Genomic DNA, 17,281 nt, shown 5'->3' with positions numbered 1-17,281 from the left:
TGTTTGACAAATAATAATTTGGTTGCTTATTTCTTCTTAAATTAAAAAATGTTGCATTATTTTGTAAGCTCCCTAACTTTCAAAATTTTTCATTCAATGTTTCATTTTATAGCTAAACTTCATAACTTTGAAGATTCAAAATTTACAAGCACCTACATTTTTAATTTCAAAATTTTAATATAAAGAGCATTTAACAGGTCCTAGATTATATATTTTTTACCTCTATATGCAATTTTTCTTGTTGCACTTTTTAAACTTGAAAGGTCTTGTAATTTGATTATTTTTAATTTGCAATTTGGGTCTCATCCTAATAAATTATTAATTCTCAGAATGCATAAAAATTTTGTAAAGGAATTTGATTATCCGAGGAAAATTCTACTTCAAATAAAACTTATTTAATGACAATTTTGTAATAGAAGAATCATAGATACATACTCCATCATTTTTAATAATACGAAGTGATCTTCATTTTTCTGTCTACATCAAAATTGATCAAAATGGAGACAAATTACAAAGAATCAGCGAAAGAGGATTCAAGTTCTGTAATAATTATCCTACATCCTGACATTGAAAAGTCTAACAGTTCTCTTTCCTCAGCTCGAATTCTGGAAAGGGATGCAAATTATTTTTCAGCTCGACCAACCAGAAGTATTTTGTTAATTGGAAGTAGTCAGGTAACCTAAATTGAAACCATATCTATTATAACATTAAATGGATCAATTAAATGAAACATAGAAAAGATCGATTATTTATGAATCACAGAGTAATTTAAAACCTTGAACTGTTTAAACTGTTTAAATTAATAAAATACGTAAAGACATTAGTAAACGAAATCTTATTTTAATGAATGAAAATGTTCCTTATATGGGTCAGTGATAAATTATGTAACAGATTTTAAAAGAGTGGGGAGTCGCCATTGTTAGGTAAAATCCTTAAATTTAAAGTTAGTCTTAAAGCTTAGTAATTTTACAATAAAAGATTGTAATAATCTTATAAAGTCTTCGTATCGGTATAATTAGATTAGTATTTTTATTTTTTTCTCCATTCTGTAAAAAAATATCCATAAATACAAGTAGGTTTTTTTAACATGTTTTCGAAATTACTACTATTAAAAATGCCACTAAGGATTTCAGTAATTTCCAAGAATTTCAAAGTTTTTAAGATATTTTGAGGGATAAAAATAAAGTTTAAAAAGATTAACAAAATTGCAAGGGATTTCAAGGAATATCTTCAGAATTGGTGTAATTTTACGGATTTTCAAAGAATTTTATACTATATTATTGAAATTTCAAAAAATGTATTCACCAGAACTGAGGGATTGCAAAGAATTTTAAAGATTCAAGAATAAGCTTTTCAAATTATGGTATTTTGAAAGATTCCAATGAATTTCCAAAAGAGATTCAAAAAATGTTATGGGATGTCAAGAAATTAAAAAATATATAAAAAAATATCAAGGAATTTCTGAGAAGTTTAATAATTTAAAGGAAATAAAAAATTTCATGCGGTTTTAAAGAATTTCCAAAGATTTAGAAGGATTTTGTAGGGCTTATATGGTTTTATGAAATTTTAGAAGCTTCAAAGAAATTTGATAAATTTTATCGGATTTCGTAAGAGTTAGTAGATTAGCAATTTAAAAGTATTTTAAGATATTTCAGACGATATATGAATTTTCTTAACAAATACTTGACATTTTTAAAACATATAGAAGAGAAAATTATGCAACGATGTTGCAATTTTATATTGGCAATAATTGAGGAATTTCAAAGCATGTAGAGATTTAAAGAGATTTTCAATATTTTAGGATATTTCCAAAGATTCAAAATTTAAAAAAAATATCTTAAAGAATGTTTAATATTTTAGGTTAGTTTTTAAGATTCCAAGGAATTGCAATAGACTTGAGGAATTTTAAATTATTTTAAATATTTCAAAATATTTAAAAATATTTTAAGGTCTTCAAAGAACTTAAAAGTTTTTGTGGTATTAAAAAATATCCGTAAGAATAAATACTTAAAAAATAATTTTTGACATTACTGCCACCTAAAAAATAATTAAACATTTTTAAAGTTAGGTTGGGTGATCTACTTTTCGAGGTTTGACGACAAATTGAACAAGATGTATAAATATAGGTTCTCAATGTTGACATTTGGGTTCTTTCTAACCCCGTTTGACATTTCTTTACAATATGTTAAAAATTCTTATATTGCCAGAAAGATTAAGGGATGCAGCTTGGTATTCGTAGGAGGCCATTTTTGACAAAGTCTGAATCGAAAATATAATATTTATAGTTAGGATTCAAAAGTAAAACAGTTTTACGGGACCAATCCCGAACCTAGATTTCAATGCCAGTGACAAAATTATTTTCTTATCTTACATTATTTAATTTCTCTTTTTGTCGTATACTATGATACTTTGAATGGTAAATCAGTATGGTTATCCAATAAAAAAGGTAATTTCTGGTGAAATCGGAAATGAAAATATTATATTTCTATTCAGCATTTTAACATATATTATTTATCTGAAATTTCCAGAAATTTAAAATAAAAAACATCACTTGCGTCCTAAACTATGACCTACCTATCGAAAAGAATCTTTGAGTATATACTAAAAATTCTTTAGGTCAAAGAAGCTCAGAGAAATTCTCCGCAGACACTCAGCTAGAAATTTCTAAAGGTCCAGGAAGCTCGTTTAAATGGTCTGAAGGCTTTAAAATATCCTTTCCGAAATTGTAATAAAAATACGATCATAAATAACAAGCAGAGAGGCTATCTCAATAGAGTAGCCGACACTCAAGGGTCCTTTGTTAAGTTTTCGGATTAAAATTTAGAAGTAGATTTTTTTTATTTCATAGTTAACAGCCTAAAACATAATAATTCGGAATCTACGAGTTTCGATGACTTCAGGTATCTAACTTTTTTTTTAATGCTTAAAATTGGAATTAATAGAACGTTTCTCGTAAATGGAATGAGAAACGCCAAAAAAGACAACATTTTTTAATTTAACTAGAAAATTGTATATCAGTATATAAGTGATAATTATAAATAAGTATAATGAGAAAATTCATCAATTCAAAAAAAGTGTTAATAATTTGAAGAGAAATTTAAAAAGGGAGAGCGGATTAGCCACGACCAACTACTATAAATAACTCTGCCCGCCCGGTACATGACGAATACAAAAGGAACATTATATTACCATCGCACCACTCTTAAAAGGACCACTAAAAGGATCTTGAAAAGGAGCCAAATCGCTCGAACTATCTCCGAGACTATTTTGTTTCAAATCGACTTTGTTTATAGACTCAAATGGGCCAGGCTATTTCGCTAAAAAAAACTCAGAGATTTCTTTCGGTGGGCCTGAAACAGATTTATCTGTGAATCTCTTCGGTAAACGATAACTAAAATTGAAATCTCATATCAAACAAATATTGAGGTATAAGATGGTTACAAATAAATATTTTTATTTCTGAAACTTATTCCTTAACAAATATTAAATAATATTTTGCGCGCGGAATTGAAGAACCGTACGATAACGAACTTTCAGTGGCATGAAATAAAATACTGTATACAAAATTTCAGTTTAGTGGCTTTATAACCTCAAATTTCGGACAGTTGCTTGTATTTCGTGAAATTGAAAGGTTTTCAACCGATAAAAGGATATTTTAGTCATTTTTTCGTTTTATTATATTGATTTTTGGTTGGAAAATAGTCGTACGTCAACAAAAACACTTGAAAGACACTTGAAAAACACTAACACTAACGTGACTTTCTAAACTGCATACTATTGCGCAATCTCCGTTTGTAATTCCTGGTGTATTGCGCTTTTCCGCTTCAGACAAGAGTAGCAATCTACTCTTGCCCCTTGAGCTGGGAAACTGCATGGGACAGCAGCTCTAGGACTTACTAATCCGCGAAAAACTTAGAGTCGGGTGTATTTATCCGTATTATTATTATTGACAGTATTGATTGATTTCAAATAGACTCGCGTTTTTGGGCACATGCGCAGTTAAAAAAGTTGCTTACAGCGCCCTCATCGATGCAAAGTATAGGCTTCTAAAAACCTCCTGACCCCGTAATATTTGGGGACGCGAATTTGGATGCTGAAGATGGTGTTCGAAAAAAATTCATAAACGTTGAAGAGTTATCGTATATTTTCTTTGCTGATAAAATTAAAATAATATATGGAAAAATGTGTCCGTAAAAAAGTCACGAAATTTTAGCTAGGTCTCGGATATAAGATAAAAGAATTTTCACTAATAATTCGAATTTCCTACGAACAGTTCCTGAAATTTCAGACTTAAATATAAAAAGAAAAAAATGTTCTTTTCACGAATTAATTTATATTAATTTATAAATTCGCAATTCATAGAATTCGAACCTTTGAAGACTGCTGACTCACCAGTTTCTAAATATAAACCAATTGTGCGTAAACACGCGCAGACGTCAAGAACAAACAATGTAAATTTTATAAAGCTCCTAGCTACTCAAAAGACAAACAAAAGACGCTTCCAGTTTCTAGATTTGTTAGATAAGTTCGTCAGTACTCTGAGAATCTTTTCCCAATCACTTGTAAAATGTTCGAACCTTTTCACGAAAAAAAGTTGATGTACCGTTTTAGAATGTTCACATCGATTACATCAGTTCGCTCTCAAAGTTCACAAATTGTTTACGAGAATACATCAATATCCGATACATTTTTCTCATATCCGAAACCTAGCTACTTGTTCGTGTCTTTTTTACAGATAGATTTTTTCTATGTAATTTCCAACAGAAATTAAAAAATATTGATTTCTGAAACCTCCTGACTCAAAAGATCGCGTTTTAATAAAATTCAAAGACATTAAAGAATCAGTTTTTACTTTGATCATTATTAACTAAAATTTCTTTCATCAATTCAATTAGACTGAGGCTTGTCGCTACTTTTCTATAAAATTAATCTTCGTGGAGCCATTCTCGTATAATCCTGTTGTTCCGTCTCGGTCAATTCTACAAATTAAAAACTGACGAGGATGTACACATGTCCAAATTGCAAAAATAAAAAAATTAATATAGGAAATCTGTATTATCATCGAGATGGTAAATGACTGATCAGATGAGATACTTATCACATTAAGTGAAAATATTTATCTACAGTATCGATCTAAGATACCCTTCAAATTCAGAATTTCACATTCTTATAATATTTTTAAATTAAATTTTATTTGTGAAAAAAGAGCCTTCCCCGATGCTCCCCTTCGATCCGCTAGATATCCAATCCTGGTCTTGCGATTACCGGTCGGTTCGTGTACCCACTTAGCTACTGGAGATATCGAAAAAGAATCTTTTATCAGTGAAAAAAGATTCTTCAGTGAAAAAAGTGAAGTGAAAAAAGTGAAAAAATCAGTGAAAAAAGATTCTTCTTTCGACCTCTCCAGTAGCTTAGCGTGTAGAGCACCCGACCGGTAATCGCAAGACCTGGATTCGATTCCCAGAGGAGCAATGGGGAGGGATATTTATTCACAGGTAAAATTTAATTTAAATATGTCATAAAATCGGTCATTGACCATCCCGATGATAATATCGATTTCCTATATTTTATACCTATAACTCTTTAGAGAAAACCTTGCCATATGGCATGTCTGTGAAAAAGACCTAGTTTCGATTACAAGCTGGATGGATCTTTTTTTGTAAATAATAAGTATTTTAAGAATGGAACTAAAAGACCTGAATGGTCAAAATATATACTGACTTTAAATATAAAAAATCAAATGGTCTCGAATAACAAACACACTTGATTTAAACTGGTTCAATCATCGGAAAGCCCGCACTCGTCAGAACCTTGGTTGACACTGAACTCCCAGGAAAAAAGGGTCCGAGTCTGCTAAATAAAGAAATAAATAAAATTATATAAATTATTAACGTCCCGCCCGCCTCGTTCGCCGAACGAAACAAATTCCACGTATAGATGTCAAGAGTTTAGTGCCGCCCGCCATGACACACAATAAGTTTCTGTGTATAAGTAAGAAATTCAGTTCCGCCCGCCATGGAGCACAATTGGCCGCATTGTGGCAGCGCACAACTGGTAACCAACACAATGTGCAATAGAGCGATTGTAGATCTTAAAAGATGTTTCAGCAGAGGCAGATCGCACAAATCCATCCTTTTCGCGATCAACACTGGTCACACGTCCCAGCGGTGCATGAAAGTATCAATGAGATAAGTCCCATCAGATCTATTATACATTGATTGAGTAAAAAAAACGCCTGTCATTAACATAATGCAGTTCCTTATTCGAAGGTGTTGCTCCGAGAATTCGTTCTTAGCACAGAAGAAACAAACTCACAAATGCGCTGTGGGTTTCTTCGGGATTAAAGCGCTAATTCACGAGTCCAAAACTGCTCTACAGCAGACTTAGGAAGAAGTTTAAAGCGCAAGCAACGCGCAATCACTCTTGTTACACGAGTCGATGAAGAGAAATTGCTGATGGTAATAAGGATGCAGTGTGCGTGACGAACTGAAATGGATAGCTGCTCGAATTCCTTATAATTTTCTTGGGAAGGGTCAGTGGAAGAACTTTCATTATGAAAGTGATAAACACTGCCCAGTGAGCTTCACCCTGCGAAAGCTATTCGGGGACATTCTATCACAGGCTCTACTAAGTTCAAGCACGAGGATCCATTTCGCGAGTGTTACGATCAGCTGGATTTTAATTTGTAGGGACGTGACGTTGAAAGGCGTTGAAGAGCCGGCTGGACCTCTAAAATCCGACTGGCTACATAAATCGGTCAGCGGAAAGAGTCAACCGCTTGAATCCAAACAAGAACGCTTCGTGAGTCCAACCAAGCGTAGGTGACTGCAAGAGAGAGTTTCAATTACTTGTGTACGAATCCAGAAAAGAACCGAAGAGGCGACGGGAGGCTTTCGTAATTCTTCAAGAATTGCATCCAGAAAAAGTTAACTGTAAATTTGAGCGCCCATGAGAAATTCAAGTCAAAGAGTATTCACCTCGGCAAGTGACAATGATAGGCGAGAATCAAGATGATGGCGTCACGGGTCTACCAGCAATCTCGATTGGTTTAGGTTCAACCGTGTTGAGGGAAACATTGATGGCCTGTTGTGATCAATCAAATGGGTAACTAATTTTCAGGATAAAGAACTGGTCTCAGAACTAGGATCGAGGAGGGATCTGGTTCGAAGTTGGTATTCATCCCAGGTCCTTATAGCGACTTGTGATATAGCAAGGAGAACTTGTCAGAAAACAGTAAGAGAACGAATAGTCAGATTCCGAATGCAAACGAACTTTCTCACTGTTTTAAGGGTCCGAGTCCTAAGTCGAAGGCCTTTTTTAAGTAATGTTAGCATGAAGTGTGCCATGATGCTGTTTATCACATTGATGACAACGAATCCTGTTGAAAACAATTGATGTTGTGGTTTTGGGTGATAAGTAGCACAAGAGGGATTTATAGATGTAATTAGGAACCGAGAAGTAACTTTCGAGCCGGCTAGGCGTTCTATTTTGAGGCGGTGAACCTGCCTCAGGATTCACTCACGGGCGGATAGAACGTTTTTATAGTCCGCAGTGCTGGAATTCGCTGTCACAGGAACACTGGATTTTCAGAAATGTGAGAAAAAGGTTCCTTATATGTGTGATCGAAGGTACCAAGGACAATTTGCTCTTCAAGAAGTCCATGGCTGTCAAAATGAGATTTGCCCACGAATGTTCATAAACTCCATAATGTTTGCAGACCTGCAACCAATATTATTGACAAAATAGATCCCCAGCAAGGGGTCTCGGCTTGCGAACATCGAACAACAGAAAATGAGAATGCGAGGGAGAGAGTAATAAAGTCCTATGTATTGCCGAGACCCACACGGAGAAAAATAGATACTTAATAAGATTATCTAGATGTTACTATTCAAAATTTTAGCGATTTAATTAGTGGCCAGAAATCCAGATAGGGTAAACACGGCCACCATCGATACTCCAAGAAAAGGCCTTTAGAAAAAAGAAATCATTAATTTACATGTCTGCTGTCTGGCAACGAAGATGAATCCATCTGAAAAAGCAAATTTTCTCCGTTTTTAGACAGTACCAAGTAATACAATTATTTTTTGCCAAACTATTGTTATATTTATTTTAAATTAATCGTTTGTATAATTATGGGTGTTTTAGAAAAAAGACGAAGTCGTTGCGAAAAAGAATATCTTCGATAATGTCTGGTTATGGTAATTCCATTAGTTCACGAATTTGCCAAATTCATTCTGGGGTGTCGGTGATTTATTTTCATGGTTCGGAAATCCAAAATTAATTAAAAGATATTGAACATTAAAACTTTTAGAAAGCAATATCCTAAGAATGAAGCAAGCAAATAGCAATAATAGCAATATAGAAATCAACAGAAAAATGCGTTAAATTCCCTGAAAACCTCCTTCTGTTCTATGTCGGTCCCTGAGATATACGTATGTCGTCCACCAGTTCCGAAGATACGATAAGAATACTTCGAACATATTAAATCCACTCAAATTGGAGACCAATATCTATTCATTTACATTCAAAAACATAATCATCTAACCCCTGAAAGTAACATAAAATACGAAATACCTTTTCTTTTAACTTTTAGAAGACTTTAAAATTAACGACATGACTAACATGGCAACAAAATGTTATTTAATGAATATAAATTCAGCAATTTTGTACCGAATATACATTGTAATAAAAATTACATTGATAAGAGAATATTTATTTATTGACAAGTATCCATTTTAAATCTCAGAAATTTTAATATAAGCATTCTCATTGCACAGCGTCGTTCACCAGAAGGGCGCCTGCGATACCCCCGTCCGCCCCACTTAAGTGGAACATACATAGATACCAAAAGGAAGATTTCACCTGAAAACATTAAGATATCAAAGGGCTGAATCTCAGTCATTCAAAATATTGGTTAATTATGCAAAATTACCTGTAAATCATGCAATTATCCATTAAATCCAAAAGGATTCCAATTCGCAGTCCTATGCTTTTGATACCTGAATCCCCGAGCAATAATTTTCGTGTAGCCTGGCTCAACGCTGCTCAGTGCTAACATAAATTATGCCTGCCGCGCAAAGTCCGCACTTGCTTGAGAAAATTATGATATCCAATTCCAAAAGCACTCAATCCATTCCTCATCAAAATCTTGATCCCGACGTATGTCCAAAAAGCAGAACACACATGAGCCTGATTCGAGACGTTTGCAATGTTGAGAACAATCACAAAGCCAAGAAGCATGTGTGTCATACCTGAGATCATTCTCTTCCATTCACCCACAATACGGCTTGAAGGACCAAAAATATTAATTGGTCGCGGACTGGCGTGGGATAGCGAAGGAATCACTGCAATCGAAATAATGTGTCGAACAGTCGATCCGACAAGCACTTTGTACAAAAAAAAGGTTTTGGTTGTTTGGAAAAATTAGAATAGATGTATCCGCGAGAAGCTACGACCTCGATCGTTCAACTAACGATCGATTCCGACGCAACCGGAAGTAATACGTCATTCGACTCGCCATTTCCCACAACACCAGAAGACGATCGGTTCGGGAAAGTCACTTAACAAAGCCGAAAGAGAAGGAAACACAGATTTTAAGAATGGAACTAAAAGACCTGAATGGTCAAAAGATATACTAACTTTAAATTAAAAAAATTAAATGCTCTAGAATAACAAATACACTGAACTCCCAGGAAAAACGGATCAGATTCTGTTAAACAAAGAGGCATCACGCTACTACCTGAGTACCGAATCCAACGAAAAGGTACGGCACGACACTCTTAAACAGAAGGAAAATTTCAAGAAGAATAAGTATTGGGTGAAAACCATTCTGTCAACAATAAAACCCAAAGATCACTCAAAAGAAATAGAATAACATTAAATAAATTATTAACATCGGACTTCTTTAAACTTAGGAAGCTAAGTTTAAAAGGTCTCAATTTTCTGTCTTTGATTCTTTTTGATGTAAAATCCACTTTGATTTTGAATATAAATCTCAAAAAATTGTTTGGAGTCTTAAAGATAAAAATGTTTGATAGAATTGCCGACACTGAGCCAATGAGACAAGTTTTACTATAATCCTTCATATGAAAACCAACATCTTGGTAGTAATGTTGTATAGTAGGAATCGACTATGTTGTTTCTACTTCTATTACTGTAGTATTCTCGAAGTTCGCGGCACCACCTCAGTGTTATAAACTACTTTAATATACGTAAAATGTGTGACTACCTGAATTCGTTTTTCAAAATTACTTGTATATATATTTTAATTTTTCCTGGAATTAGTTTAAAAGGTGAACTAAAACAATGAATAAAATTTTTAGAACTGCAATTTTTAGTTTCAAGTAAAATATAAAATAAGAATCCTTTATATTTTCTAATGAAAATAATTCTTTGATGCTTTTTTTATCTTGAAAAGTGATTAAATAGTTATCAGTTGATTACTAAACCCAAGTAACAGAAAAAAAGTGCAAATTAAGAAAAAATATGTGCAAAATAAAAACTATTTGTATGATTCAGTGAAAATAATTGATTTAATGCTTTCATGTTATCCCATTGGGCACAAAACTTGGCGACGTCTTTACGACATCGTTATGACATCTTCACGGCATCGTTATATCTTTACGACAACTTTACGACGTCCTATGTCCATGTCGTTAAAGTATATTTACGATATCGTAAATGAGTCGTGTGATCTGACGATGTCTTTACGATATCGCAAAGACACCGAAACGACATGGACATAGGATGTCGTAAAGTTGTCGTAAATATGTAGTAACGATATCGTAAAGACGTCGCCAAATTTTGTGCCCACTGGCATTTATCGCTTAATTATTATTAGCTGATTAACTTTTTTTACAATATTAAATTACTTAAAAATTAAAGTTGAATATAGTTTAACTAAGAAAATAGATTTATTATTTGCTTTGAAGTTATGTTATTTAATATGGGATATGATTTGTATAAAACAACTTTATCCATATTTAAAATTTCCCTATTCCACTACATAATTTAAAAAAGGTTTTCGATGTTTTGAAATAATTATCTAAATTCCATCCTCAAAATTATATGTTAATATGTTTTTAAGTTTCTACGGAAACATTTTAAAAGATTATTAATACTTCAAATTTTCAGAAAAATATAGGGTAAAAATTATTTTCATGTTTCGATGAAAATAATTTATTACTACATTTTATATTATGAACTGATAAACTAACTATTGACTAATCGATTTTATTAAACTGAATGTAAATTGTTTCCAATTAGGTCACATAAATTCATTGTCTTTAAATATTGGCTATTATTCCTATAATAAAATTTGTTTTTCGTTTAAAATATCTCCATTAAAATCATTTTTTTAATGTTTGCGATGTTGAAAAATTATTATCTGAATTTAATTTTCAAAATCATATGTACATACAAATTTGAATGAAAATAATTATTAAATGATTTTCATGTTCTTTACTCATAAATTAATTATTAATAGATTCTGCTAAAATTTATATTTTTTAGAATTAGTTAAAAGTCTATAATAATTTAAAGGTAAACAAAGACATGTTTAAAGTAAAAAATTATTAAAAGTGAACATTATTTTATTGTTACAATGAAAATAGTTTTTTAAAGCTTTAAATAATTTTATTTTTTCAATGAAAATAATTGCTTGAGGCTTTTTATGTTGTGAAATATTTAATTAATTTTTAGCTGATTAATTTTCACAACAATGTTGAATTACATAAAGAATCAATTTAAGATGTTTTAAATTAATTAACATGAACTGATTATTTGCTTTCAGCTTATGTAATTCAATATTAGGTATTAGTTTTAAAATAAAAGTTTATTTTCTGTTTAGAATACCTCTATTACAATTTAAAGATTTTTCTGATGCTTGTGAAATGAAGTGAGTATCTAAATTCAATTTTCAAAATTATAAGTAAATAATTTCAATTTTTTCAAAATTAGTTTTAAAGTTTAATAATGAATGAAATATATAAAAATGCTGTTTCAAATTTAAAGAAAATATAATGTAAAAAATATTATAATGATTCCATGAAAATGATTGCTTAATGCTTTTTATGTTTCCAACTGATTAACTGTGAATTGATTGAATTAAAACTAATGATCTCTGGAATTAGTTTAAAAAGTTATTAATAAATCAAATTGAAAAAAAATGAAAGCTTAAACTTGAAAAAAGATATTGAGTAAAAGTTACTTGAATGCTTCAGTGAAAGTTACAGTTAAATGCTTCTCCTTTTGTGGAATAATTAATTAATTATTAGATAAATATTTTTTTCAAAATATTAAATTAAATAAAGTATAAAATTTAGTTTATTAAAATTAGGTGATATTAATTGATTATTTATTCGAAGGTTATATAATTGAATATTGGATAAAATTTGCATTAAAAAAGTTTATTTATATTGAAACATCCTTATTTCAATTGCATAATTTTTTTAATGATTCTGATGTTGTGAAATTGGTATCTGCATTCAATTTTTAGATTTATATGTTAATTAGTTTTAATTTTTTCTGAAATTAATATGAAGGGTAAAAAATACTCTTTTAAAAAACGGCTACCCTCTAGAATTGTTAATAATTAAAGTCGCTGAACGTTACGGGAAAATCAAAAAATGTATCAAAATATACACACTAATAACAATTAAAACTTAAACTTAGAAAAGAAAAAATTAATAGTTTTGCCCTATATTGAAGGTTATAACGAATGTCTTTTTGGAATTAAAAAAAATTTTACATTCAGTTAGTTTTCTCAGTTGAACAGAAATTCAATAATATATTGCTTCAAAGTACAACGAATAAAATAGAAAAGGGGGAAAAATGCAACTGTGTGTACAGACAGACCTGTAAAAATTGCAAAAAAACTACATTGGACAAACTAGTACACCATTATATCTCAGAAATAGAGAAGATGAAGGATCTGTTGATAATAATTTACAAAATACAGCTTTGGCTCAACATGCTTATGAACACACCCATAATTTCGATTTTGATACCCATAAAGTTATTATTCTTGAATGTGAACCAAATTAATACAAACGCCTTCTTCCAGAAATAATAAATATTCAACGCGCCAATAATACAATCAATTTTAGAAAAGACATTCAGGGTCCCAGCAATATTTACAATAAACTTATTTCCAATATTCGAATTCCAAAATAGAAGTAAAATTTCAATTTGATTTGAATTTCACGCGGTCTTTCTGTAGTTACGAATATATAACCATGCATAACCTAACCTCTAAATAAGCTATAAGTGTCGCTGTAACTGTCTGAATAAAGTAACTTGACGAAAAATTTGTCAACAGTACAAAACAACATGTAATAAAAAAGCGGCATAATCTCAAGGATTTTTTGCTGTAAGTTTATAATAAATTTTATCCAAATACTAAATACAACATTTTGAAATTAATAGCCTAACTCTTCCAGAAATAATTTCTGCTTAAGATGAGATTTTTTAGGTTATATCGTAAAAGATACGTTTTCAATTTTTAAAACAATTTTAAGGTTACAATTCATATCTGGACATTTAACATTTTTTAATGAAAAAAAATTATACCCAAACAATTAAAAATATAAGAAAAAAATTAATTGAAATTTCAACGTAGTATCGTGTAAAATGTCCGCCGTTTGGGAACGTTCCACTTGGACCTGTAGGGAAACTTCCATTATTGTTATTTTTAATAAAAATGATCTCGTAAATATGTATTTTCCTCATAAAATAAGTCTTGAAAATTACCTGAAATACAGTTTAAAACATGTCGGCACATTTTTTATAACGAAAAATTATTCAACAGAAAAAAAGCTGTATAGGGCTTAACAAACATTATTCATTAGTTAATTAATTCCTGATTTTCAACAATATTCAATTACCTAAATATGGAATTGTAATTGTAAGGTTATGTAATTGAATGTTACATAAAATTTGTATAATGAAAGTTTCTTTATATTTTAAAAATACCCATATTCCAGTTACATACTTTTTTTAATTGATACAAATAATTGTTTAATGCTTTTAATGATACTGAGTCATTAATTAACCGTCAGCTCAATAATTTTGTTCAAAATATTAAATTACATAAAGATTTAACTTTAATTTTGTTAAATTGGATAACATAAATTTGTATCATAAAAGTAAATTTATTTCTGAATTACCTTTATTTCAATTATGTAATTTTTGTAAGTTTGTGTGAGTTTTGTAGAATGAGTATCTGAGTTTAAATTTCAAAAATGTATTTTAAATTTTCTGAAATTAGTTGAATGATATTTCGCTCTTTATTATCATTCATAATAATAGTAAATTCTACGTTACAAGCATTCATTGAATACATTATTTCAGATTCTAATTGTATGTTACATTGTAATTTTATAACGGGGCCCCAAGAAGTGGTTAGGAGATTTGGAAACGAAAAAGTTTTTAAAAAATTGTTAGCACTGGGATAGTTAAAGAAATATTACTGTAATGGAATTTAAATCAATTTCCCAAGTCGCAGTAGCATTAAAAGCAAATACCAGAACTATTTCCAAAAAATCTAAAAAACTGTATATCTAATATTAAGTAACTCAAGAAGTATGGGCTAGTAATTGAGCAAAATTTAGATTTTTGGTGAATATTCTGCACTAGATCACACAGCTTTTTGTAAATTTTAATTTTGTAGAAGGTTTCGAGAACATTTTTAAAATGATTTTAATACATATCGCCGGTAATTTGTTTGAATCCACAAAAAATAATTCCATTGTTTATTTCGAAAAAAAGGATATTTCGATAAAGAATCGAGTTGAAACTCATCATTTCTCTTCACAATTAGCCATGGAATATGAATACAATATTACTTTTTAAATATCATCCTCATGTTTTTGGTGTGTTTTTTAAAATGCAAATTGTCTTTCATACATGAAATACTATTTATAAGTGACAAGTTTCAAATAAAGTGACGCAGAACCTAATCAATATTAACAAACATAATTGTTTAATATGTATGTTTAATATATGTATATACCGAACGCGTCCTCGGGTTGCGGATAGAGGGTCCCTGTATCAAGGGTTTCTACTGAATATGGTTACAAAAATTAATAGGCAGTCGCGGACAATTGTCCAGGGGTGGTCCCGAAGGAATATACCCCTAAGCGGAGGTGTGAAAACGTGCTGTAAGCTGAATGGCACCTGGGTGAGGTGTCTAGAACGGTGACTCTGGGATACCGGGCGACTTCTCAGAGTATGCAGCCTTATCCTTGCATGCGGGGCTCTACAAGGATGGATGAACCCCTTTCCCTAGATTCTTGTTTCTTGTTTGGAACAACAATGATAACACCAAACATAGTTGTAGCAAGTGCGGTTCAAAACAACAGAACGCGCAGGGCTCCCGACAATGGGTCGGCTAACAATGCCGATCACTCTAGAGCTGGGGGAATCAATGAAAATGGATTCAGTGCAATGGATCGGCAGAATCTCGGGACCTTCGGGTGGACGGAGCGAGTGAATCACGATTTGCTAAAGTGCTACGGTGCGAGTGTGGCCCCTGAACGGGGTTACATGGCACGGCTGCATGCTCTGTGGTGCGAGAAACACCCGGAGCTATCGCATTTTTCGCAGCAACATCTGCGAAACCATGCTGAACTACTCCGAAAAAGGGCATATGTAAGCGGAACGCCTACTCTACCACAGCTAGAACAAGCCGGCAACAGAGAAAGAGAGGTGACACTGAGACCAACCGTGGGCAGGTATCCAATAGAGGAAGAGCGATGCTTTATGACCCGGAGAAACATCAACACCAAGGTTTCTCTCAAGCCTACAGATCTGGCTGAAATAGATGACGAGCTTCGTGGACATTTTTCCGGAGAATCCGACCTCTGGGCTATCAATTATTGTGTGTATAATGCAGCGAGAGCTTTGGCCGATGCGAACCGTAAAACAAAACCAACGGTTGATCATAAGGCCAAAAGACGAATGCATCAACTTGCCATAAAGATAGGCTGTGCTAGACAGTACGCGTCCCGCATTCGGTGTGTGATTGACTACATTACATCTAGCAGGAATTTTACCGCCAAGCTTCGAAAGTTCGCGTGCAAACTGTGAACCCGTTATCACACACTTGAGAAGTCAAAGCTGCTGATAATCAGGCAGCATATTGCTCAGAGAATACGGGTACTATCTTACGCTAAGAGAAGTCTAGAGCGGAGGGGGAGGTGGGTCAGAGAAAATCAACAGTTTCTCCCTGACCCATCTCGACTCTTCCAAGACCCTCCAGTTACTGTCGAACACCCGCCCAAACCAGAGGAGGTCGAAGTATTTTGGAGAGAAGTCTACGAAGTGCAGCATAGACTGGACGAAGACTCAGAAAATATAAATAGCTTCAAGGAGCTATGTGAAGCCCTCATAACACCTGATAAAGAATGCCCACCCATCACTGCCAAGGAGGTGAAAAAAGTACTAAGAGGGATGAAGAACTATTCCGCACTGGGACCAGATTATATCAAAACCTTCTGGTGGAAGCAGTTTCCTTCAACCCATCAGCATTTGACCCGTATTTTAACCTCATATTTAAAGGCGGAAGAGCCGAATTCGGGAGTGGTCGGTGGAAGGGCGCACAATACTCCTGCCGAAAATAGGCAACTTAGCTGAACCGAAGAATTACAGGCCAATCAATTGTCTGAACACACTGTATAAGATATTCACAGCTATCCTAAATGATAGGATTGTTCGTGCAATTGAACATGTGTGGCAAGAAATGTATGAACAAGGAGGCCTAAAGAAAGGCGTAGCGGGATGTCGGGAGAACCTGCTCATCGATAGATGTGTCTGCAAAGATGCAGCATTCTACCAGCGTGACCTATCGATGGCCTGGATAGGTTATTGGAAAGCTTTCGATTCGACTTCCCATTGACTTATACGACACCTTTGCGCTGGAGAGACTTATACATATCTGGGCGTGCCACAGAGCCGCATTCAGGATGTGTCATCTATAAAGGATACTCTCCGAAGCAGATACAAACGTCTCATCCGGCAGATTTGGTCTTCTGAACTGTCGGCGAGGAACAAAGTATCTGCAACGAACATGCTTGCCGTCCCGGTAGTACTCTATTCATTTGGAGTAGTTCCATGGACGAAGAACGAGCTCAGATTCCTTGATATCGGGACAAGAAAGGTTATACACATGAAAAAAAGCATGTACGATGGTGGATTGATAAGTTTCCGGCCTGACCAAGAGATGGCGCCACTAGGCCTACCTTGAGGTGGCGTTCTATAGTACCATCCTTAGATAGCTTGTAGC

At 32.8% G+C, this 17,281-nt stretch overlaps 1 protein-coding gene across 1 annotated transcript in view; it reads left to right on the top strand.

The window, feature by feature from the left end:
* Positions 1-497: 497 nt before the first annotated feature.
* LOC117173868 overlaps positions 498-17,281 on the top strand; it is a 216,578-nt gene continuing 199,794 nt past the window's right edge. The window contains exon 1 of the mRNA XM_033362514.1: positions 498-674. Coding sequence (XP_033218405.1) covers positions 498-674 — 177 coding nt within the window. The remainder of the gene's footprint in view (positions 675-17,281) is intronic.

This window comes from Belonocnema kinseyi, chromosome 5, assembly GCF_010883055.1.
Source record: "Belonocnema kinseyi isolate 2016_QV_RU_SX_M_011 chromosome 5, B_treatae_v1, whole genome shotgun sequence".
In the NCBI taxonomy this organism is placed as follows: Eukaryota; Metazoa; Arthropoda; class Insecta; order Hymenoptera; family Cynipidae; genus Belonocnema; species Belonocnema kinseyi.
The sequence above is the reverse complement of the archived record's forward strand: the minus strand, read 5'-3'. Positions and strand labels throughout refer to the sequence as shown.